At 55.1% G+C, this 24,829-nt stretch overlaps 1 protein-coding gene across 1 annotated transcript in view; it reads left to right on the plus strand.

Annotated features, from left to right (window-relative positions):
- NOTCH1 (notch receptor 1) overlaps positions 1–19,591 on the plus strand; it is a 42,444-nt gene extending 22,853 nt beyond the window's left edge. Inside the window, exons 5-34 of the mRNA XM_086625418.1 lie at positions 679–801; positions 975–1,208; positions 1,321–1,476; positions 1,597–1,782; positions 2,231–2,344; positions 2,955–3,068; positions 4,087–4,320; positions 4,624–4,734; positions 5,476–5,668; positions 5,912–6,057; positions 6,377–6,490; positions 7,474–7,593; positions 7,952–8,104; positions 8,512–8,740; positions 8,904–9,105; positions 9,245–9,398; positions 9,668–9,852; positions 10,048–10,180; positions 10,495–10,752; positions 10,862–10,974; positions 11,515–12,086; positions 12,800–13,228; positions 14,028–14,176; positions 14,800–15,016; positions 15,373–15,463; positions 15,732–15,897; positions 16,626–16,921; positions 17,265–17,412; positions 17,525–17,622; positions 18,080–19,591. Of these exons, the coding sequence (XP_086481544.1) occupies positions 679–801; positions 975–1,208; positions 1,321–1,476; positions 1,597–1,782; positions 2,231–2,344; positions 2,955–3,068; positions 4,087–4,320; positions 4,624–4,734; positions 5,476–5,668; positions 5,912–6,057; positions 6,377–6,490; positions 7,474–7,593; positions 7,952–8,104; positions 8,512–8,740; positions 8,904–9,105; positions 9,245–9,398; positions 9,668–9,852; positions 10,048–10,180; positions 10,495–10,752; positions 10,862–10,974; positions 11,515–12,086; positions 12,800–13,228; positions 14,028–14,176; positions 14,800–15,016; positions 15,373–15,463; positions 15,732–15,897; positions 16,626–16,921; positions 17,265–17,412; positions 17,525–17,622; positions 18,080–19,549 (6,908 nt within the window). The 3' untranslated portion in view covers positions 19,550–19,591. The remainder of the gene's footprint in view (positions 1–678; positions 802–974; positions 1,209–1,320; positions 1,477–1,596; positions 1,783–2,230; positions 2,345–2,954; positions 3,069–4,086; positions 4,321–4,623; positions 4,735–5,475; positions 5,669–5,911; positions 6,058–6,376; positions 6,491–7,473; positions 7,594–7,951; positions 8,105–8,511; positions 8,741–8,903; positions 9,106–9,244; positions 9,399–9,667; positions 9,853–10,047; positions 10,181–10,494; positions 10,753–10,861; positions 10,975–11,514; positions 12,087–12,799; positions 13,229–14,027; positions 14,177–14,799; positions 15,017–15,372; positions 15,464–15,731; positions 15,898–16,625; positions 16,922–17,264; positions 17,413–17,524; positions 17,623–18,079) is intronic.
- Positions 19,592–24,829: the final 5,238 nt, after the last annotated feature.

The raw sequence follows: 24,829 nt of genomic DNA on the forward strand, positions 1-24,829 counted from the left end.
AGGGGGACAGGGTGGCTTGGCAGATGCCCTGAAAAGGGCCTAGCTGTGTCATTCCTGCTGCAGGGAGAAGCTGGGGTGGCACGGTGTCCATGTGTGCTGCACCGTCAGGTGGAAGCGATACCATAAACCTGAGCAGCTGGGCTCACCGCGCCGGAGGAGGGCCGGGGTTAGCGCAGTGCTTCACCCTGCCAGGGACTTGGAACCCCTCCGGGGAAGTGCTGCTGATGAGACTCTTTACGTGCGAAATTAAAAGCTGGTGATTCAGCACCGGGTGCCGCAAGCCATCGTGGGAGCAGCCCTGGTTCAGCCGGGCTTGCCGTGGAGCCGGATCCTCGTCCGCTTTGGGCGAGCGTCTGTGGAGCCAGGGGTTTTGGCAGGCGAGCCCCGTGCCAGGGACGCACTGTCTGCCCTGCACGGAGGAAGCTGCTGCCGCTTGCCAGGCTCTGGCGATGGCACCCTGGTAGGGAAACCTGCACGGCAGAACCAAAACCCGGCAGAGGCAGGACAGGGCTGGGGATGAAAGTGGGCACCTGGCTTCAAAGCCGGGCTGGGATCGCCTGGCGCACATTCAGCACCTGATAACGAGTAAACTGCCATCGGCGGGGTGGGGTGGGGGGCTGAGGCAGTGGCACAGCCGGTTGGTCGGTCGGCATCATGGCAGATGTCTCCTCTGCACAGGGTTCACAGGCCAGAACTGTGAGGAGAACATAAATGACTGTCCGGGAAACAACTGCAAGAATGGGGGCACCTGCGTGGATGGCGTCAACACCTACAACTGCCAGTGCCCACCCGAGTGGACAGGTAACATTGCTGCTGGCAGCAAGGGTGCGTGGGTCTGGGCTGGGAGGACGGATCCTGCCCTGGCGGATGCCGTGGAGCAGGTGGGGAGAGCTGTCGTGCTTCGCAGTGATGCTCGCGGAGCTTGCAGCAGCTGGGCAGCGCCAGCCTCACACGGGTGCCTCACCTCCTGGCAGGTCAGTACTGTACAGAGGACGTGGATGAGTGCCAGCTGATGCCCAACGCCTGCCAGAACGGGGGCACCTGCCACAACAACCACGGCGGCTACAACTGCGTCTGCGTCAACGGCTGGACAGGCGAGGACTGCAGCGAGAACATTGACGATTGTGCCATGGCCGCCTGCTTCCACGGGGCCACCTGCCACGACCGGGTGGCCTCCTTCTACTGCGAGTGCCCCCACGGCCGCACAGGTGAGGCCCCATCCCATCTCCCTGCATGTCCCCTGGCTCCTAGCTGAGGTCTTGGTGCATGATGACTTGCGTGCCCATCACCCTTGACGTGCACCTGCCTTTTGCCACCCAGGTTTGCTGTGCCACCTCGATGACGCCTGCATCAGCAATCCCTGCAACGAGGGCTCCAACTGCGACACCAACCCCGTCAACGGCAAAGCCATCTGCACGTGTCCTTCAGGGTACATGGGGCCAGCCTGCAACCAGGACGTGGACGAGTGCTCGCTGGGTGAGCGCTGGAGCTGAGCTCCTGCGGGCTGCAGAGGAGCAGCTGGGGAAAGCGCCGGTGCAGCCGGGAGCTCACGTGCAGCCGGGAGCGTGTCCTGTGAGCCCCACTTGTGTGTTGCAGGAGCCAACCCTTGCGAGCACGCAGGGAAATGCATCAACACCCAGGGGTCCTTCCAGTGCCAGTGCCTGCAAGGCTACTCGGGCCCTCGCTGCGAGATCGACGTCAACGAGTGCCTCTCCAATCCCTGCCAGAACGATGCCACCTGCCTGGACCAGATTGGAGAGTTCCAGTGCATCTGCATGCCCGGTGGGTGGGCGGCGCTGTGGACCCCTGTCCTGGTGCTGGGTGTGAGCGGTGGGAGGGCTCTGGGTGCCCCGAGCTTCTGCTCAGTGTTGGTTTGGGTGAGGAGCCGCAGGAGGTGCGTGTGTCTGGGGATTGCACTGAAAAGGAAGACGTTGGTAAAGATTACGCTGTCTCCTGCAGCAGTGGGGGGACGGGAGGTGAGAGTTGGGCACCATCAGCCCCGCTCTGAACTCCTCCTCTTGCCGTCCTTGCTGGCTTGAATCAAGCCAAGGGCAGGGAGATCCAGGGTGGACAACCACGGAGCAGCTTGTGCATCAGGTCCCACCACCTGTAGCACAGGAGCTGCCCTTGTAAAGACGGGGGGACCAAACATGCCCTGGTGTCCTGCCCATCCCGCGCGTTGTGCCGGCCCCGTGCCACAGCGCTGACGGTGCACCGGGTCTCTCCGCAGGTTACGAGGGGGTTTACTGCGAGATCAACACGGACGAGTGTGCCAGCAGCCCCTGCCTGCACAACGGCAACTGCCTCGACAAGATCAATGAGTTCCACTGCGTGTGCCCCACCGGTACGCGGCATCCGTCCCGCTGCCATCGTGGCAGAAACAAAGCTGTGATGCATCCTGGCTTGAGCTGGGAAGGAGCCAAAAATGGGCTCCTGAAATTTTGGAGCCCCTTGAAACGAGGAGATGGGACTCAGCGCCTCTCGGCGCTTTTGGTGGAGAGTTCCCCCGTTGCAGCGAGGGGCCGAGTCTCACGCAGGCGATGCCGCTTGGTCCAGCCCATGGGAGAGGGGAGGGAGGATTAAACCCCATGGCTTTGCACTTGAAAAGGCTCCTGGTTGGGAAGGAGGGCTGGGGGGGGGCCGGGGGGGCCGCACCAGCAGCTTTGAATGCAGTGTCAAAGTCACGGGGTGGAGCGGAGAATGGGGAGACGGTTAATCTGTGAAAGGAGGTTTTGAAGTTCAGAGACTTTGCTCCTCTAGAGATGTAAATAAGATGCTCTCAATGGTGGGTCGAAGCCCCGAAGCCCCGCATTCAGGGCCCCCAGGAGCCGTCCCCATGGAAACCCGGCGCCCCGGCCGGGATGCGGGGGGGCCTGGCGGGATCTGCCTGGCAGCGAGGGGAGGCTGGCGGGTCCGGCCGCTGCGTGGGGACGTGACACCTCCCTCCATTCCAGGCTTCAACGGGCATCTGTGCCAGTTCGACATCGACGAGTGTGCCAGCACCCCCTGCAAGAACGGTGCCAAGTGCGTGGACGGCCCCAACACCTACAGCTGCGAGTGCACTGAAGGTGAGGGGTCCCCACATCCCGGGGGTTCTGGGTGTCCCACCCTGCCAGGCAGGGACAAGCCACCTTCCGCCCCATGAGGTGCCATAAAACCACATTGCCAAATTGTTAACAGGTGCCCACCTCCCCACGCACCCGCCGCAGGGGAGTCCCCAAGCCCACCGGCAGCAGGGTTGGTTCTGGTTGGTGGGAATCCCAAGGGACAGGGACCATCCTTTTCCCAGGCGGTGGCGGAGCGAGCTGAGCCCTGCTGCCCGCTGGCCCCAGAGCGGGCATAACGAGCCTGGCACTCGTTAGGTGTGGCCCAGCAGCAGCCGTCCGGCCGTGCTCCCCACCTCGGTGGCGGGCGGCAGCGAGGGGGACGGCAGGAAGGAAGGAATAAAGCTGCCTCTATGGGGACGCAAGGTGCAGGGCTGCGGGGGCTCGCCGACCGAAACCCAAGGAGCGGTTTGCACAAAATGATGACTTGAGCCCCGGTGGCAAACAGTGGCTCTTTTGTGGAGCAGCTCCCGCCAGAAATCTTCCAGCTGAATGGCCTCTAATTAGTGTCTTGCTAATGCCAAGCCCCGATGAAAAGCTGCTATGTGGGCTTGGCGGGGTCTAGTCAAAGCTGTACTTTGTCCTCGGCTCTCCACCCCCAAACCCGGCGAGGAGGGAGCCGGCCGGGAGAATGGGATCTGCCGGGGGGGTTATTATTCGGGGGTGCCTGTGGCCGGCCCCCCCGCACACTCCGGGACGAGCTGCGGGCGAGCGCGGGGCCCCACTCCTGAGCTGAGGCAGCTTAATGCAGGTCATTGTGCGCCCCGGGACAAAGCCCGCGAGCCGGGGTCTGCCCAGTCCCACTGCCAGCATGCCAGGGTGCTCCCTGCTGTGCCCCGCTCCTGGGGGTCCAGGGGCTCGTGGGTAGGCAGGTCAAGCCACCCCGGTGTGTGGGAAGAAGCGTCCCCCATCCTCACCCCATGTGCCCCATCCTCACCCCGTGTGCCCCATCCTGACCCTGCGTCCGTCCCACTGGCGGCAGGTTTCTCGGGCGCCCACTGCGAGATCGACATCGATGAGTGCGACCCTGACCCGTGCCACTACGGCACCTGTAAGGACAGCATCGCCGCTTTCACCTGCCTCTGCCAGCCGGGCTACACGGGCCACCGCTGCGACATCAACATCAACGAATGCCAGAGCCAGCCCTGCAAAAACGGGGGCACCTGCCAGGACAGGAACAACGCCTACAACTGCCTCTGCCTCAAAGGGACCACAGGTGAGCGAGAGAGACCCCCCTGGGGCTCCACGTGGGTTGGTGGTGCCACGCAGCACCCTGGGTTGGCCCTGGGCTTCCTCCAGCAGCCGCCGTGGTGCCGGAGCCAGCCCGGAGCCTTCTCGGTGAGGGCGAGTTCTCCCGGTTTGGTGCCCGGCTTTCACAGGAACCGCGCCCCAGCCCGGAGCCGGGGAGCCGCTTGTGGTGGCGGAGCTTTGTTGCGGAGCGGCGGTTGGTGCCGGCGGGCTTCGCTGTGCCTCGTCAGCGGGGCCGGGGACCCCCTAATGGCACCACTCTCCTCCCCAGGGCCCAACTGCGAGATCAACCTGGACGACTGCGCCAGCAACCCCTGCGACTACGGCAAGTGCATCGACAAGATCAACGGCTACGAGTGCACCTGTGAGCCGGGGTACACAGGTGAGAGCAGGGCATGGCAGAAACCCCTGCTCCAGATCCAGCCTTGTGCCAGGGAGCCTTGGGATGTCCCCTGTGCCCACATGGCTGCAGCCGGTGGTGCCCCGTGCAGCCGGGACAAGGGTGCAGCAAGGAGTGGAGGTGCTGCCATCCCACTTGCCGGAGGTTTTGCACCCTCCAGTGCTCCTGCTCGTTCGAGAGGGTGACCCCTGCTCAGGCCGAAATCAAAAGAGTGTCTGGTGCCGCGAATTTGACTCCCGCTGCGCCCACTCCCATGGGTATCAGGTTGCCGCCTTGTCCGACTGGTTTGTTTGATGGCTGCTGGAAATGGCGGAGGGCTTTGATGGGAGCAGCCCCCGCCTCTCTCCACTCGCATGGCCCCTTGTCCTCCTGCCTGCCCCGAGCCACAATAAAGCCCGGCTTTGTCGGTGGTGGCAGGTAGGGTTACAGGCTGAAACTGGCTCCCTTCGTTATTCCCTCCTGGACCAAACGAGCCCAGAGCACAGCCTCTTCCCAGTCGTGTTTAATTAAGCCAGGCGGGCGATGCAGGGGTGTGAAGTCACCCTACCCGAGGGCAGCCTGCTCCTATGCAGCCAGCACACGTGTGCCCGGAGATTTGAGCCTCTGGCTGGGTGACTGGAGGAAGGTCTGCCTGGTGGGTGCTCCCCAGAGGTGGCACGCACCCACCGTGCCGTGCCATGCATCCTATGGGGTACCGTTTCCTCACTCCCTCTTCTTTCCCAGGGCGCATGTGCAACATCAACATTGACGAGTGCTCCAGCAACCCCTGCCACAACGGGGGCACGTGCAAGGATGGCATCAACGGCTTCACCTGCCTCTGCCCCGAGGGTTTCCACGACCCCAAGTGCCTGTCCGAAGTGAATGAGTGCAATAGCAACCCCTGCATCCACGGGAAATGCCACGACGGGCTGAACGGGTAGGCTGGAGGGTGCGGGGGCTGCTGGGGCCAAAGGGCCACCCAGCAGAGTCGGGGTTGGAAGCAGGGCGAGCAGTTGTCCCTCGTGCCGGTGCTCCTCCATGCTCTGTGCTAGTGCCAGGGGATGTTTCCCTGCAGGGGCATGATGAGAAGCTGGGTTTGCTGGGTGAATGACAGCTGGTGTAGCCAGGAGGGCGCGGCTGGACCAGATCCTGTGGTTTATGCCCCAATTTTTCCCCAAAGCTACAGGTGTGACTGCGACCCAGGCTGGAGCGGGACAAACTGCGACATTAACAATAACGAGTGCGAATCCAATCCCTGCATGAATGGTGGCACCTGCAAGGACATGACCAGTGGTTACATCTGCACCTGCAGGGAGGGCTTCAGTGGTAAGGGCACAGCCAGGGACGCTGCTCTGGCACCCCTGTGCTGGGGCCGGGGTGGGAGCTGTGGGTGGGTGTCCCCATGGCACTAGATGGGCTGGAGGCTTCGCTGCAGGGATGGTGGAGACCCCAGGTCTGGTTGGGAGATGTGGCAGAGCAGCCAGCCTGGGGACCTTCGGCAGAGTTTGGGTGTCTGTGGCTGGAGCTGAGAGCAGGAGGCTCTTCCAGGGTGATGGGTGGGTCACCACATCCCCGCCGTACCCTCAGCCCCCTCCCACCAGCACACCTCCATCACAGCTGCTTTTATCTGTTTTTCTTAACACAGGACCCAACTGCCAAACCAATATCAACGAATGCGCTTCCAACCCCTGCCTGAACCAGGGCACGTGCATCGATGATGTTGCTGGCTACACCTGCAACTGCCTCCTGCCCTACACAGGTGAGGGGGAGCACCCTGTGCCCCCCTGGCCCTCGCCAGGGGTCTGTGGGGCTGCTGCTCCAGACGTGACAGCAACTCGGTCCCTCTGCATGTGCAATGAGCTGGCACCAAGCGTGGGGGCTTCCATTGCGCTGCCCTGCCATGGGGCTGCCTGTGGCCGTGGCTCCACCTCCCATGCCACAGCACAGCTGGAGGAAATTTGGAGGAGCTTTGGGAAGCAGCCAACCAGAGCTTCCTCCCTCCTCCTCTTCCTCCTGGAGGCTAGCGAGGTGGTGGCTTGGCCGCAGCCTGCGCCTGGGGCAGCAGCACCAGGCGGCCGCCCCACTCACACCCCACCACCCCGGGGGGCCAGCGCCGCCGGCGGCCCCGTTCTTCTGCCACGATGCTCGTGCTGGAAAAAGCGAGCCGAGGCCGAGGGGATGGGGGATTCTGCTGAGCCAATTCCTGTTTGCCGGCCTCTCGCTTCCGCTCGCGCAGAGCGGCAGCCGGTGCACAATTGCAGGAAGCCATGAGCTGTTTCCTGCCCTCGGCAGTGGCCATAGAAACCCCTGAGGGGACGGGGACGGGGCAGGCAGGGAGGGGAAGGCTCTGGAAAATAGCAAAGGCCAGTTCTGGAGATACTGGCTGACAGGGAAGATAAGGGTTTGGAGGGAACGTGTCCCTTGGCTGGACGTAAACAGGAAAAGCGGCTGAGTGGGACGGGGGGAGCACAAAGGGGGAAAGACACCCCGAGCAGCGCTTTTCTGCCAAAGGAAGTGTGCAGTGCTTTAATGCAGCCCGGATTGCCAGGGCTTAAAGGATTGATGGGGGGCCTGGGGTCATGGGGGACCAGGGATGAAGGAAATGGCCCCAGCCAGGCCGCCCCAGGGCAGTGGGGAAGCCCAGAGCCTGCCCCAGGGATGGCAGCAGCCTGGGACAGGGGCAGGGGGATCTTGGGCCACCTGTTTCAGAGGGGATGTCAGCAGGTCCTTGTGCCTGTGCAGGAGCCACCTGTGAGGATGTGCTGGCCCCCTGCGCTGGAAGCCCCTGCAAGAACGGTGGCGAGTGCCGGGAGTCAGAAGACTACAAGAGCTTCTCCTGCAGTTGCCCCTCCGGCTGGCAAGGTAGGGGCATGGCCCATCTCGGGGTTTGGCACACCCTGCTCTCCTCGGCTGCTCAGGGAGTAAAAGGTGGAGGGGGTGGAGTGTGGCCAGGGGGCAGCGGGCAGGTGGCTGCCTGCGTGCCCTGCTGGATGGGAGCAGCCCTGCACGGTGCCCGGCTGAGGGGAGGGTCCTGACCTTCCTCAGGGTGGATGGGGTGAGTCCATCGCCTGCACCCCTTGGTGAGGGCAGTTTGCTGCGAGGGCTCCCACCATGGTGTGAGCAGTGCCCAAGATGTCGTCGTCGTCATCATCATCATCATCCCCAGGGCTTTTGCCAGCACCTTCAGCCCACGTGGTCCCTGTCCCGCTCTGTCCCATAGGTCAGACCTGTGAGATCGACATCAACGAGTGCGTGAAGAGCCCCTGCCGCAATGGGGCCACGTGCCAGAACACCAACGGGAGCTACCGCTGCTCCTGCAGAACCGGCTTCACTGGCCGCAACTGTGACACCGACATCGACGACTGCAAGCCCAGTAAGAGCATGGGCCACTACTGGGGACCTCACTCAGCCTGGCCCCCAAGCCAGCAGCTCCAGTTGCCCCTTCCTGGGGCCGGGTTCCTCCTCCCCGTGCGTGGGCAAGCCCCGACTGTGGCTCTGGCTTGGACCACCTCAAGCACGTCCCAGTGTAGCTGTGTCAGTCCGAGGCCGGGTGGGAGCTGGGGTAGGGAGTGATGTGCGGGCGGTGAGCAAGTGTGTCCCATGTGCCCTGTCCCCTGATGGGGCTGGCCTGGCTTCTTGCTTGTCCATGGGCTCTGTCCCATCCCTCCACGCAGCCAGGGGACATGTGCAGGGCCAGTGCTGTGAGGCAGGTCCTGGGCAGGGCTGCTGCACCATGGCTGGGACCCACTGCGTCTTCACACGCACATCCTTCCTCTCCAGATCCGTGCCACAATGGCGGCTCCTGCTCCGATGGCGTTGGCACGTTCTTCTGCGAGTGCCTGGCTGGTTTCCGTGGGCCCAAGTGTGAGGAGGACATCAACGAGTGTGCCAGCAACCCCTGCAAGAACGGCGCCAACTGCACCGACTGCGTCAACAGCTACACCTGCACCTGCCCCTCCGGCTTCAGCGGCATCCACTGCGAGAACAACACACCTGACTGCACGGAGAGGTACAACCTGGCACGGCGCCTGCCGCGGGCACGGCCTTTGTCGGGGCCAGAGCACGGGGCTGATGTCCCTGCGCTGCCCTGTAGCCCTGGGCCGGTTTGTGGGGGCTTTGGCATGGAGCATGAGCAGAGGTGACTCACTGGGATGTGATGTGTGTGTTCCCAGCTCCTGCTTCAACGATGGCACCTGCGTGGATGGCATCAACACCTTCACCTGCGTCTGTCCACCCGGCTTCACGGGCAGCTACTGCGAGCATGACATTAACGAGTGCGACTCCAAGCCGTGCCTGAACGGGGGCACGTGTCAGGACAGCTATGGGATGTACAAGTGCACTTGTCCCCAGGGATACACCGGGCTCAACTGCCAGGTAGAGGAGCCATGAGCGGTTGGCTGCTGACCCCAGTGTTTGCCCATGCGTGCCGCCTGTGGGGATGTGGGGGGTCACTGCGGTCTCCACAGAAGCCGTGCTGAGTCCTGACCCCCCTCTCTTGCTCTGCTCTCCCCAGAACCTGGTGCGTTGGTGCGACTCCTCTCCCTGCAAAAACGGAGGCAAATGCTGGCAGACCAACAACCTGTACCGCTGCGAGTGCAACAGCGGGTGGACGGGGCTCTACTGCGATGTCCCCAGCGTGTCCTGCGAGGTGGCTGCTAAGCAGCAAGGTAAGTCTCTGCCATGTGTACGGCTTTGTGGGGCCACAGTGGGGTCCCCTGCTGCCCCCCGTGCTGGGCTCTGAGCAGGGACACGCTCAGTTCTCTTGGTGGGGATCTTTGGCACAACCGGAGCGATCTCAAGGACTGCTGTAACGTGCACCCCCCGAGGCTGCAGTTCTGGCTGCGATCCCCAGTGGGATGCGCGGTGGCCAGGACATGGCCCTGTGGTGCGTGGGTGTCACCGAGGTCCCCCCAGCTCACTCTGCTCTCTCCGGCAGGTATCGATGTAGCACATCTCTGCAGGAATTCGGGGCTCTGCGTGGACACCGGCAACACTCACTTCTGCCGCTGCCAGGCCGGCTACACTGGCAGCTACTGCGAGGAGCAGGTGGACGAGTGCTCCCCCAACCCGTGTCAGAACGGAGCCACCTGCACAGACTACCTGGGAGGCTACTCCTGCGAGGTGGGTGCTGTGGGGGCAGAGATGCACAGGGAGAAAGCACTAGTTACTGCGTTCCTGCTGCCCAAGGAGCTGCCCCAGCTCCAGGCTGGCTCGGTGCCCCTGTACTGGGCTGAAGGCTGGGGTGCTGGCTGTGCTCCTGCAGCCACGTGGGAGCTGAGTGGACCCCTCTGATAGTTCCCCTCTTCCTCCTTATAGTGTGTGGCTGGTTATCATGGAGTTAACTGCTCAGAGGAGATCAATGAGTGTTTGTCCCACCCGTGCCAGAATGGAGGAACCTGCATCGATCTCATCAATACCTACAAATGCTCCTGCCCCAGAGGAACTCAAGGTAAATTAATTCCCCAGGCTGGGGCATTAGTGGGCTGAGTGCAGATATCCTCAGTATCTGCTCATTAGCTGCTCGGGCTAGCAGAAGCAAATGCAACAGGAGGGGTTTGCGTTTGCTCGCGAGCTTAGCCATCAAGGCCACGCAACCTTGGACGCGAGCTGCGCGGTGCTGCGTGCCTCCTGCCAGCGCGGCGGCTCAGACTGCCATTGAGTTGGTCAGGCTCAGCCCCTTGGCAGGGAAGGCTCACACAAGGGACCGCCGGGCACCCCGATACTGTTTGATGAGCTGTGTGGGTTGTTCCCCCGTTTCTCTAGGGGTGCACTGTGAGATCAATGTGGATGACTGCAGCCCTTTCTTTGATCCTGTTACCCTGGGGCCCAAGTGCTTTAACAATGGCAAGTGCACGGATCGGGTAGGTGGCTACAGCTGCATCTGCCCCCCTGGCTTTGTAGGGGAGCGCTGCGAGGGAGACGTCAACGAGTGCCTGTCCAACCCCTGCGACGCCCGCGGCACCCAGAACTGCGTGCAGCGGGTCAACGACTACAGATGCGAGTGCCGACCTGGCTATGCAGGTGAGTGCCACGTCCCCGCTGCTCCCAGTGCCCAGCCCTGCAGCCCCCAGCCACCCCAAGCATCTCGCACACCTTCCTCTGCTCCTCACACGCTCCTCTCCCTCACCAGGCCGTCGCTGCGACACTGTGGTGGACGGCTGTAAAGGCAAACCCTGCAGGAACGGTGGAACGTGCGCGGTTGCCAGCAACACCGGCCGTGGCTTCATCTGCAAATGCCCCCCGGTAGGTACCTGCTCCGCTCCAGCTCTGGGAGTGGGATGTTGCACAGGCCCTGCAGGTCACCCCCTTGCACAGAGGGGCAGTCAAGGGGGCCAGTATAGCCCCTGAGGCTTCCCCAGTTGGGATAGCCAGGGGTAGGTGTGGAGGGGAAGATGCTTTGCTCCGAGGAGGTATATCCATGTATGCATACCCTCCTCACTTGCAAGGAGACTGGGTCAGGGTCAGGAAGAAGGAGGTGGCTGAGCCCCGCAGGTATGACGCACAGCTCTGTAGGAGGGATTCCTGCCTGGTTGACCATTATTTGCACCACCTAAAGGTGGAGCAGGCAGCTATGGAGAAGCCCTCCCTTCGTTTTGAGGGGGATGCTCTGACGGGGCTTACATTCTGGATTATTCTTGCCCATCACTGGTTTCTGAGGACACGCCAGAGCCGTGCCCTGATTCACTGGGTTTGTGCCCACTTTCCCAGAGCACACACATGTTTTGGGCTGCTTGTAGGACAGCGTCAGTGATTGTGACTCCCTCCTTGCTGTCACCTCCCCAGGGATTCGTGGGTGCCACCTGCGAGAACGACTCCCGCACCTGTGGGAACCTGCACTGCCTGAACGGTGGCACCTGCATCTCCATCCACAAGAGCTCCAAGTGCATGTGCGCACCGGCCTTCACGGGCCCCGAGTGCCAGTACCCGGCCAGCAGCCCCTGCACATCCAGCCCCTGCTACAACGGGGGCACCTGCGAGTTCTTCAGCGACGCCTCCCCCTACTACCGGTGCAACTGCCCAGCCAACTTCAACGGCCTCAACTGCCACATCCTCGACTTCGATTTCCAAGGTGGGATCGGGCAGGATATCATCCCACCCAAAATCGAGGAGAAGTGTGAGATTGCAGTTTGCGCGGGCTATGCCGGCAACAAGATCTGCGATGGGAAATGCAACAACCATGCCTGCGGCTGGGACGGCGGCGACTGCTCCCTCAATTTCAACGACCCCTGGAAGAACTGCTCCCAGTCTCTGCAGTGCTGGAAGTACTTCAACGATGGCAAGTGTGACTCTCAGTGCAATAATGCAGGCTGCCTGTACGATGGATTTGACTGCCAGAAATACGAAGGGCAGTGCAAGTAAGTGACTTGCTCATTGACCCTCTTGTTCTAAAGCCACAACCTCTGTGCTGGTCCTCTGGGGGTATTTTCTGGTTGCTCTGCTAAAGCTCCTAAGTGCAGACCTGTTGCTCACTCTCTACATTCTGTCCTGCTGCCTATAGGGCTGCAGCTCAAGCAGCCACACTTCCCTGTGGTCTTACTGAGTTTACATACACTTGGAAGCTCTCTGGGTTTGGCTCGTTCCGGATGGCTTCCCTGTCTTTGCCTGTGTCACGCCACAGAAGTGAATTCTCCAACTCAGAGTAGTAACACAGTGAATTTCAGCGTAGGGAGACCCCAGATGGAAGAGCAGCCAGAAAACATGATGATGTTAACATCCAGGCATTTACTAAACATTGTCTTTGGCAACGGCAGGAACTTAATCCCAAATTTCTGGACAAACTCTGGTCTGAGTAACTATTCCGTATCCCCATGTCTTCTCTGAGCCACAGTAATTTGTCCCTTTTTTTGACATCTAAATTGCAACTTACAATTTAGCAGCTGCTGTCCTTCGCTGGCAGAGGTGAGTGCTTCACAGCATTGCATGAAACAGGCTTAGTGTCTATCAGGATGAGGAATATTTATACAAAAGAGAGGTCCTCATGGACCACCACTTATTTTCTCAGCAGATAGGTAGTACATGCAGTACTTGGTCTAATTCATTCTTCTGCCTTTCTTTTTCTTCTGCCCAGCCCTCTGTATGACCAGTACTGCAAAGATCACTTCTCAGATGGTCACTGTGACCAGGGCTGCAATAATTTTGAGTGCGAATGGGATGGTCTGGACTGTGCAAACAACATGCCAGAGAAGCTTGCAGATGGCACGCTGGTGGTGGTGGTCCGAATCACTCCCGAGAACCTGAAGAACAACTCCATCAACTTCCTGCGGGAGCTGAGCCGTGTGCTGCACACCAATGTGGTCTTCAAGAAGAACCCCAAGGGAGAATATATGATCTTTCCATACTATGGCAATGAGGAGGAGCTGAAAAAGCATTACATCAAGAGGTCAACAGAGGACTGGTCAGATATGTCTAGTGCTGTCATCAACAAAGTAAAGAGCAGCCTCTACTCCAGGGCTGGCAGAAGGCAGAAGAGAGAGCTCGATCAGATGGACATCAGAGGGTAAGGGGGACCAACGGGTTCCTTTGTCACTGTGCAGCTTTTGTTCTCTGTGTTGATAATAGTAACACACTATAAAGGGAAGGATGTTGGCCAGATAATTGTATTTAGACGTTGCTTTCTGTGTGAACAGAAACCGGATTTTGCTCTCATGTGGGAAAAGCGAGTGATCGCTCAGGAATCCCCGATACAATGCTGCGCCGACTCTCAGGATTGAAGGAGTCCTGTGTATTGTTGGGAGCTGGGGCTGGGCTGGGTGGGACGTGGAAGCAGAGGTTGGCCTGACCGACTGGCTGACTTCAGGAAGTCATTAAGTTAAGCCTCAGTTTCTCCCTGGGAAATGCTTTCTAGAGCTTTGTTGTAAAACTCAATTACTGCAGACCGTGTTTGGAGATCTTTGGTATAAACATATAGATCTGACCTTCTCCCTCTCTGTGGGCTCAATCAAAAGCCACCGAAAGCAGAGGAGTTAGAGGAGCGAAACTGATGTGGAAAGATCTGAAGGCTCCCAAACAGCATTAGTTAAGATACTGTAGTGTCTGGGTAATTTTAAAACACTGCGAAGCAGAGACTCCCTTCCGTTCCTGTAGATAAGGAGTTGGATTTCATAGTATTAACTGAGGCAAATCTAATAGACCATGAGTGTGAGCTGCAGGGCTTGGGCCACAGGGAAGCAAGGAGATGGGTTCCCACCTTCTGATTCCCTCTGATGAGGAGTTGAGGAGGTAAGGGGGACAGGGCTCATCTGTCTTCTCAGCATGGTCATTGCACCGTGTTTCTCATGGACCCTTCTCTCACACAGATCCATCGTCTACTTGGAAATTGATAACCGCCAGTGCATCCAGTCGTCTTCCCAGTGCTTCCAGAGTGCAACCGATGTGGCGGCGTTCCTGGGTGCCTTGGCCTCCCTTGGCAACCTGAACATACCCTACAAAATAGAAGCTGTTAAAAGTAAGTACGGCTGGTCGGCTGGGGAGGAGAGTGAGCCAAAACTTTCCAGCCTTATCCATGTTGAGCTATCTGTCAGCTGGCTGCACTTGAGGACAGTCTGGTTTTAATAACCTTGCATCTTTTTTTTTTTCTTTAAGTCTGTTCTTAAAAAAATTTCAAACCCAGCTTTTTATTTTTGCTTATTCCAGGTTTATTTCAAAATCATTATCACTATAAAAGTTATTAAAAAAAAAAAAAAGAAAAGGAAAGAAAAAGAAAACCCAAGCAGCTCAAATCAATCAGTGACATGCAAAGAGTTGAAGTTTGTATCTTGAAAATCCCCCCTAAATCCTTTTGTCTTAACAGCTCAATGCAAGCGCAATGATTTGAAGTTTGCTAATCCTTTTCCTTAAAGGAGAAAAAAGTGAAGCTGTCTCCTGGTGCAGGCTGGCTTGTGCAGCCGAGAATTTGCCGATAGTTTGCAATTCTGATTAATAGCGTATAAAATGACCTTATTTTGGGGGGGCTGATTTAGATCAGCCTTAGGTACCTCTATTAACTAATTTTCCTTCATTTCCACTCTGTCACTGGTTTGCTATGCAGCTTAATGTCTCAGCGTCTCTTTGTGCCCCACTGTTTTGTAGGTGAAACAGCTGAACCCACGAAGAACTCCCAGCTGTATCCTATGTACGTGGTGGTGGCTGCGCTGGTCTTGCTTGCTTTCATTGGAGTGGGAGTACTGGTGTCTCGTAAGCGGCGCAGGGAGCATGGGCAGCTTTGGTTCCCAGAAGGCTTCAAAGTGACAGAGTCGAGCAAGAAGAAGCGACGAGAACCACTTGGGGAGGATTCTGTCGGACTGAAGTGAGTAATTTGCTTACTAACTCGTTAAACACAGAGCAGCAGGGCTACTCGGGGCTCTTCTGAAAGAACCCATCTGAGTTTTGTTCTCCAGTGCATCGTATTGGCGTAGCAGGGAGGAGAAAAATCAGGTTTCTTAAAGTTCTGCATGGGGAAAAGAGTGTTCCCACCTGGAAGAGGTTTTTTAAATGCTTCGTGGTCCGTTTGCACTTGGTAAAAAGTGAAAGGCAACCAGAGGGGAACCTCCTGGAGATTGCCTTATTGGTTCTTCTTTCAGATTGTGCATGTAGATAAACACAGTCCATCACAGAGTAGCTCCTGCAGAGGAGCTAATTTGTTGTATGGTTTTATTTTTAAAGACCCCTCAAAAATGCTTCAGACGGCACTCTGATGGATGACAACCAAAACGAGTGGGGCGATGAGGAGACCTTGGACACCAAGAAGTTCAGGGTAAGCTCGCTGCCACGTTCCCTTTCTGTGCCACAAGTAGTCACTCGCTGGGTTTTGTCTTGCAAGGGGCAGAGCGCTGCGGAAAGCAGCGGAGCAGAGGGGCCCTCGGGGACCCGGTGTGCCCTGCGCATCGCTGCTGCCAGCGCCTTTGCGTGTGGCAAACGCACCTCTGAGACTCGCAGAACTTCCCACCCTCGAGCTGGGCCCCCTCCTCCCGCCCTGCCTCCTGCACTTTGCCCGATGCTCACGGCCCGCTGTCGTTCCGCAGTTCGAGGAGCAGGCGATGCTGCCTGACACGGACGATCAGACGGATCACAGGCAGTGGACCCAGCAGCACCTGGATGCCGCTGACCTGCGCATATCCTCCATGGCTCCTACTCCACCGCAGGGGGAAATCGATGCAGACTGTATGGATGTCAATGTCAGAGGTCCCGGTAAGGTGGACTCCTTTCAATTCTGCTTGTCAGATAATCTAAAATCCTCCCTCACCCCTTGCAGAGGAGCAGTCGCAGACAGCCCTGCCTGTCTCGTGCTAGTCCGGAGTCACAGCTAGCTGGTCTGCGTCGTGTGGTTGCTGTTGTGCGTGATTTGGAGACAGACCCTGACACATATTGCTTTCATGAGATCTCTTTTGTTTAAACACTGAGACAGAAATCGGAGAATACAGAAGCACCTATTAAATCATCCACCTTGTCTCTCCGCCACTCCTAGATTCCTCTCCTCCCACCAAACTGCACATTTCACGATCTTCTTTTCAGGTTTTTCACTATATTAATAGCTAATAGGCTTTTAAGTTATTACAAACATTTGGTCTTCTCCACATCTGTGAAATTGTCCTCTGAAATAATGAAAATATTTAAGGCTGCGCTGTACCATGCTCAAGTTGCTTTGAGCAGCCTTCCTTATAAATTGCACCTTACATGTTAGTGTGCAAGCCAGCAGCTGAAATAGGAAAAGCAGCGAGTGGTGAGATGCCACTAAGGAATTTCAGATCCATATCAGAGGAAGGATATTCGTGTTTGATGTTTAGAACCAGCCAGGAGCTCAGTCTTGATGCACCCACGAGAATAAGCATCTATTGCAGACAGAACATCTTGCTGAGCCGCCTGCATTACAGAAGGGTAAAAAGCCTTTTTTCACCGAGTTCCCCTGTGCCTTTCAGACGGCTTCACCCCCCTTATGATCGCCTCGTGCAGCGGAGGAGGGCTGGAGACCGGCAACAGCGAAGAGGAAGATGATGCTCCCGCCGTCATCTCGGATTTCATTTACCAAGGCGCCAGCTTACACAACCAGACTGACCGCACCGGCGAGACGGCGCTTCACCTGGCTGCCAGGTACTCCCGCTCCGACGCTGCCAAGCGCCTGCTGGAAGCCAGTGCGGATGCAAACATCCAGGATAACATGGGCAGGACGCCCCTCCACGCCGCCGTCTCTGCCGATGCCCAAGGAGTTTTCCAGGTAATCGATGCTTTCGCCGTCAGTCGCGGGGTTTTCTGGGGAAACAGTGGTGCGACGTGTTGTCAGTCACACACTGAGCTTGGCGCAGGGTCTCCAGCTTGTCCTGGCAAGGTGCAGCGTGAAAGTCTTGAAAATTGAAGCCCCCGTTGTCTCAGAGCAGGGCACAGCAAAGCAGCAACCCCCTAGCTGCCCTCGGATGTGCACCCCTGGGCTGGGAGCAGGGACTGGAGGGACCAGCCTCTGGAAATGGGGTTGCAGATCCTGACACCTGGGTGCCAGGGGTGTCTGCTGTCTGTCCCTCCTAACGGTTGTGTTTCCTGTGCTTGGATCCTTGTCGTGGCAGATCCTGATTAGGAACAGGGCAACCGACCTCGACGCCCGAATGCACGACGGGACCACTCCTCTGATCTTGGCCGCTCGCTTGGCTGTGGAGGGCATGCTGGACGATCTCATCAACTGCCATGCAGACGTCAATGCCGTGGATGATCTAGGTACTGCAGGCGACCAAAACACAAGCTCCCTCAGAGGTGGAAGGGAAGAGCTGCTTGCTCGTACTCTTACCACTCGCTAATGCGTGTTGTGTTTCATGGTCTTCCTCCATAGGCAAGTCGGCACTGCACTGGGCAGCTGCTGTGAACAACGTTGAAGCCGCAGTGGTCCTCCTGAAGAATGGTGCCAATAAGGACATGCAGAACAATAAGGTAGGAGTCTTCTGGGCTGACGTAGGCAAGGAAAGAGCCGTTTGGGGAGTCACTTAAAGGGTAATTTTTGCCTAAAATACAACGCTGTCTGGCACTGAGACTCTGATTGGATTGTTCTGCTGTGGATTAAGCTGTTGGATTTAGCTGGAAGAAGCATTGTGGGATTTGGTCCTATGGGTGATGTTGAGGGGCTGTGCGGTGCTTGGTGAGCACTATGATACAGTGTTAGTGTGGCCATCTTCTCTCATGTTCTGGGTCACTTGTAGGGTTTCTGGCTTGATACCAGTAGAAGGACGTGGCTCAGCAGGGTAGGAACAAGCAGCAGCAAAACCTCACCAAAGGAGAGATGATTACTGTCAGTGCCACCCAACTGCCTGGCGTTGGCCATGGAGCTCAGGATAGCGTTAGCCAGGAGAATCTGTGAACTTAAACCTAACCATCTTTGCTGGGTTTCTAGGAGGAGACCCCACTGTTCCTCGCAGCCCGAGAAGGGAGCTATGAAACCGCCAAGGTCCTGCTGGACCATTTTGCCAACCGCGACATCACGGACCACATGGACCGGCTCCCGCGGGACATCGCCCAGGAGCGCATGCACCACGACATCGTGAGGCTGCTGGACGAGTACAACCTGGTGCGGAGCCCACCGCTGCACAACGGCCCACTGGGGGCACCCACGCTGTCCCCACCGCTCTGCTCTCCCAACAGCTACATCGGCAACCTGAAACCTGCCGTCCAGGGCAAGAAGGCCAGGAAGCCGAGTACCAAGGGCCTGAGCTGCAACGGCAAGGATGCCAAAGACCTCAAAGCCCGGAGGAAAAAATCACAAGATGGAAAAGGATGTCTGCTTGACAACTCCAGCGTGTTGTCTCCAGTGGACTCCCTGGAATCGCCCCATGGGTACCTGTCGGATGTTGCCTCTCCTCCGCTGATGACCTCTCCATTTCAGCAGTCCCCTTCCATGCCTCTGAATCATCTGCCAGGCATGCCTGATGCCCACATGAGCATCAATCACCTCAACATGGCAGGGAAGCAGGATATGGCCATGGGAAACTCCAGCAGGATGGCCTTCGATTCGGTGCCACCGCGTCTCTCCCACCTCCCCGTCTCCAGCCCCAGCACGGTGATGAGCAATGCCCCGATGAACTTCTCCGTTGGCGGAGCAGCGGGTCTGAACGGGCAGTGTGACTGGCTCACCAGGCTGCAGAATGGCATGGTCCAGAATCAGTACAACCCCATGAGAGGCAACATGCAACCAGGGGCGCATCAGCAGACGCAAAACCTTCAACACGGCATGATGACCTCCCTGCACAACGGCTTGCCCACCACAAGCTTGTCGCAGATGATGAGCTACCAGGCCATGCCCAACACCCGCCTGGCTTCCCAGCCTCACCTGATGCAGAGCCAGCAGCTACAGCAGATGCAGCAGCAACAGCTCCAGCAGCAAAACCTGCAGCCACAGCAGCAGCCGCAGCAACCCCAGCAGCAGCCGCAGCAGCAGCAGCCGCAGCAGCATCACAACCCCAGCTCCAACGCGAGCGGCCACATCGGCCAAAATTTTCTTGGTACCGAGCTGAGCCAGCCCGACATGCAGCCGGTGAGCAGCAGTACCATGGCAGTCCACACGATCCTGCCTCAAGATTCCCAGATGCTGCCCACATCTCTGCCATCCTCCCTCGCCCAGCCCATGACCACCACGCAGTTTCTAACTCCACCTTCCCAGCACAGTTATTCCTCCCCCTTGGACAACACCCCCAGCCACCAGCTCCAGGTGCCCGACCACCCTTTCCTAACACCGTCTCCGGAGTCGCCGGACCAGTGGTCCAGCTCGTCTCCTCACTCCAACGTGTCCGACTGGTCCGAGGGCATCTCCAGCCCTCCCACCAGTATGCAGTCACAGATGGGACACATCCCCGAAGCCTTCAAGTAAAAGACGGTGTTTCAGAGACGCTGGCGCTCAGTGGGAGTTAGAAGCTCGAGGGAGATCTTTTTTTAAAAGGACATTGGATGCTTTTATTAAAGGATCCTTTTTAAATATGTTTTTATAAAAAAAATTAAAAAGACAAATTAATTCCTTTTTTTTTAGTATTTATTTATGTACTTTTTATTTTACATGAGAACACTGCCTTTTTATTTATATCTTCTATTGTTAAGAACTCAATATGGGACACCAGTTGTGTTTCAAGAAATCAAAAAATTAGGTTTTTATAGGATGTTCTCTTTTGTTTGGGGGAGTTCACTGTGTTTGATTTGAGAGGAAATGTTTATGTAAAGCTGTAAGCAGCGATTTGTGATTCTGGAATGCCATTAATTTATTTTTTTCTCTTTCAACTCAGAAAGAGAGGTGAGAAAGAAAAGGGGAAGGAAAATTTTACTAAAAAAACTGCTTCTTAGGGGGGAAAAAGAAAATTAAATATGGACAGATGTTTGAGATGTACTTTAAAATGTTTCCTTTGCTATTATATCTGAGAGGACATTTTATGGTACCAGTCATGAATCTTTGTTTAAATTTCAGTATTATATAGTTGTACATTTGCCTTGATAATAGAAATTTTTTGTTCTCTTGTTTTTATATATATAAAAAAATATATATTTAAATGATTTTTATGATAAAAAAAATCAGGATTATAGACCTGTAAGAACAGGTTCTAAGCTGAAAAAAAAAAAACCCTACAAAGCATGAATACTGTCCCCCACCAAAAAAGTGTATTTGCCAAACTTTTAAGAGAGCAAGCCCGTAACTATGGAGTATATACCAAACCCATAACTGTGGAGTTTCTACACAAAGGAGACTTAATTTTTCTTTGAATATCTTTACTGTTTTTTTGTTTTCGTGTTTGCATTTGAGTAACTGTGTAGGAAATAAATGCCAATATAAGCTTGTAAACCACATCCTTATTTTAAGGATGGCCTGCCTGTTTTAAAGAAGGTGTGTCTAGTAACGCAGACCCCCTGAGTGAGATGATGGAGCATTGTAACGCTGCCACCTCCACGTGCTCGCCCGGATCCAGCTCCTCTGGCAGCACGACTGCTGGGTGCTCAGTGGAAAGTGCTGCTGGTTTTGGTGGGATGCTGGACTGGCTAAACAGGAGGGCGAAGGACAGCACAGGCGAGTCTGTGCTGTGAAACGTTAACATTTGGTTCTTGTTAGTCTGGAGTGATGCATCTTTTTTTATATTGATGTGCACTCTTTCTGTGTATCATGTAAAATATAGTATAAGCCTGTGGCAGATTTAATGTTTGTAAATATGTTTTGGGTTTTTTTTTAAGAAAAGGTGGATTTTGTTTCAAAAATCTAAATGAGCAAGTCTTAAATATATCGTAAATATATCACCTTATAGAGGTGTTGGAATATCACTCACTTGGGTGCAAAGGCAAGCAGACACCCTAAGACTAGATATGGGTATGGGACAGGCAAATAGAGAGCAGTTAATCAAGAAAACCTAAGAAAAGTGTTCCTTTTCCTCATTCCTTTTTATTAGAACACCAAATAAAGTGGATATTTCTCAAGGCACAGCGCCTTGCTGAACACTCATCTTAGTTAACGTTTCAGACCGTTGTTATTGTGACATCCCTAATATGAGTGATAAAAACATCACGTGGTGTTGAATCTTCCTATGTTTTATAAACTAGAGTGTAGTTTAAGAAAAGATATCTTCTGTAATAAAGTTATCTACATGCAAAGTTGTAGTTTGCAAAAATGATGTATTTTTTTTGGTTAACTGATTTGCAATAAATGATGCTTCTGGGCATCTAGATTTTACTAAAACTGGAACTTAGTGTTTTTGTTATGGATTGGTTGAAATCTGGGCTTGATACCCACTGTCTCTATACTGCAGGGCTGCCTCTCCGCACTTTCCTGAAGTCTTTTTCTCTGTGTTAAAGCTCAGAGTAGGGCTTTGGACAACGAAATTTCTCCTTAACTTGTGCAAAACTCTCACTGACTTGAGACATCTGGTTTGAGCAAGGCAGGAGGGGCTCTGCCCAGGCAGCCCTTCACCTGTGCTGTGGATGCTCTGATGTCCTCTCAGGCCTCTGTCATTAGGTCAGGATCTAAAAGGGGAAACACCGAAAAGTTGTGTTACAGACCGTCACTCTCGCATGTTCAAAGTACTCTATTCTGTCACTTTAAAACTTTAAAACTTTGCTTTCTGATCAGTTTTTTAGGAGCAGTCTCTGGCTGATGAGACGGCCAAGGGTGAAAAACGGCCATGTGTTTTTCATCACCTGGTGCCTGCGGAAACAGAGCCTTCTAGGACTGGTGTTACGAGTTATGTCTGGTGCTTCTTACTTCCCACACAGGGCCAAGCACACGGCTGGGCTCTCAGATGTGGTGGCTCGCACAGCTGGGAACCGGGCAGCCATCGACGGCACGGCTGAGGGGTGACGGCACCGCCGAGGGGCGACGGCACCCGCGGGAAAGTTTCACTAGTGCCACTCCGGGCACTAACGCTGCGAAGAAACGTTTGCTGTCCTTGCTGCACTCAAGATTTTTAAGGTAATTTAATTTAGTTCTTTCTCTTCCCCACGGGGACTCTGTAGTCCAAATACAGCTGCAAAGTCCCCGAATAACTGGATATAAATAGCCGAGCCGTGGACCTCCTCCCAAATCAGATAAGCCTGGTAACTCCTGGAATGCTGGTATTTTCCACTCAGTGGCCGGGGAGGGAGCGGGCATGTGTGCACTTGTAGCTGGTATCCAGCCCCAGACGGATTCGGGGCCGCCAGACGTTTGCTGTACAACTGGTCAGAAGCTGGTGCTGCAGCAGTGGCGCTTTATGTGCCACCCAGCAGCAGCGAAACACGACGCCTTCAGAGGTCAGGGAGGCAATGTGCCCGTGTGCATTCCCTGCAAACTCTGTGGAAAGGGGTATTTTAACTGAGGACAAATCCCTTTCTCCCCTGCAAGATGTGGTTCACCAGTGAGGATCTTGTTACCCCAGTGGATACCCTGGAGATGGGCTTCCTGAGACGTGCTCTTCCCCCTAGTTGTGTCTCGCCGCATCCCATCTGGGATATGCTAGATGAAGTGTGTCTGCCTTCACCGTGATTTGCACATGTGCCACCCATGAATCATGTCTGGGAACGTCCAGCTACATTCCCACACAGCCCATCCTTCCAGGCTTCTCCCACACGTACACATCCCAGCGCTCATGCCCGTGGCTGGCTGCAGGCACAGCTGGCATGCCTCCGTGCTGCCGGTGAGACGGGGAGATGCTCACGCCAACATGACTTGTTAGTAAGACCCTCTCCTATCTGGTCTAGTGTACAACACTCCAGTCACTCATGGTCAAGGCAGGAATTTGGCCTGGAATGGATTAAAAAAGAAAAAGGGGTTATAAGGATGTGCGAAATAACATGACGTTGCAAGAGGCAGCTAAGCACATGTGGCTTATTTAAAAAGTGAGGGGCTGTGAAGCACATAATTTTCCATGAGGATGGGTCAGAGGGACAGAACAAGGAAAGAAGGGGCTAAATACCAGGGAAAGAGGCAAAACAAAATGGTCTGCATTGGCACATGAATAGATACTAGTAAATTGGCCACAAGGTAGTTCAAACTAGAAGCCAGGAAAGCTTTTCTAAGCAGCAGAGGAGTAAGGATACACAGTTTAGGTTTTAAGCGTTTAGTCCCAAATTACTTACATTTATGAAGGTGTCTGATGACCCACAAACTCTTGCAGTCCCTCGTTCCTTCTTTCTTGAGTGGGTACGTGAGATGTTTGTGGGGTTACAGATCCCCAGCTGGGATTGAGGAAAAGTTAAATGAGAAACGAAATGCCCCCATTTTCAAACCCTCTCTCCACACTCAGGGCTTCCCCACCAACTCTCTCCAGAAGGATTTGCCTTTCCCCAAAACCCTCCAACCAACCCACGTTGTCCAACCACAAGCTCCTCTTTAGCTCATGTTCATAAAGATGCTGAGAGCCGAATTTCAAGCTCTCCTGTCAACGGAAGATGCCGAGGAATGAATGGGTCATGGCAAGCACATTTGTTTTAGCATTCGAGGTGAAAAAGGCTGAGAGGCACTAAAATTATATCCCACGCCAAGGGAAGGGTTCAGAAGTGTTTGCACAAGACATGAGCTATTCCGATGGCAAGTATGTTGATGCTATGAGGAATCGGTGCATCTGAACTATTTGTTTACATGCTGGAGGGCTCGGTTTTTTTCATTCTTTGTTTTCATTACTCCTGCTCAATTAGATGGGACGTTTAGAAATTGCTACTCTGTATTGCTTTTACCTCCAGGCTATTGGTGTTTGCTCAGAAAGTTGCTAACAGCTGCTTGAACCCTGATTGCCGAATTGTGACTGCAGCTCAAATCACCCCCTTAAGAATGTACAAAAGGAGCCAAATTCACCTAAGGTGTAGCCTCTCTCGAATTACACACGGGTTAATGTGGCTGGAGTAGTTTGAATAATCACAGCAACTAAATGAGTAAATAAATAAAGCCCAGCTTGTCTGAGTTGATACAGAATACCGATGGTAAGAGAAACTCTCCTTTAGCCATTTTCCCTGTTTCTAAACTCAGAAAACTTTTAATAGCAAGCTCCCGGGGCAGGGCTGTGTTTATGGTTGCCTGCAACCTGCAGGCTGAATAAGTTATCAGAATGTAATGGGAAAAGGTCAGTGTCATTTGTGTTGTACCCCAAGGAAGCTGATTAAGGAGGACAGAAGGACACACGCTGCCCTCTTGTTGCCAGCGAGCCTTTTTATTTGTAGTGGGTCACTCAAGTCCGGAATTGGCTGCATTTGCTAAGTACAGCAAATCAGTTAGAAAGCTTCAGGGTAAAAAGGGATCGAATGCCTTAATGTGACAATTCTTTACAATCACATACTTAACAGGAGAACAGCAAAGGTGAGAGCTCATCCTGTTTACATGTGTGTACAGGTGTATAAGAAGAGGGTTAGATATGTAACGTAAATATATAGCTAAGCTGTAAGCTGTTGACGGCTTTTACAGAATGCCTATGTATTTTTAAAAAGCCAATCAGGGTAATTAAAACCATGTTTCCTCAGATTACACCTGCTGGGAGAAGTATCAAGGGAGGACCAGGGCTTTATCTGCAATTCTTGCTTGTGTAGGGAAACTGTATTTGACAAGCTGGTTTATAAGAACGTTCCTACAAAAGAGGGAGATGAAAGGCACTTTAAAAATCACAGCGCTGCCTCTGGTTCCCACACCAGCATCAAAGTGCTGCTTCCCCTGCTT

This window comes from Tauraco erythrolophus, chromosome 22 (assembly GCF_009769465.1).
Source record: "Tauraco erythrolophus isolate bTauEry1 chromosome 22, bTauEry1.pri, whole genome shotgun sequence".
Classification (NCBI taxonomy): Eukaryota; Metazoa; Chordata; class Aves; order Musophagiformes; family Musophagidae; genus Tauraco; species Tauraco erythrolophus.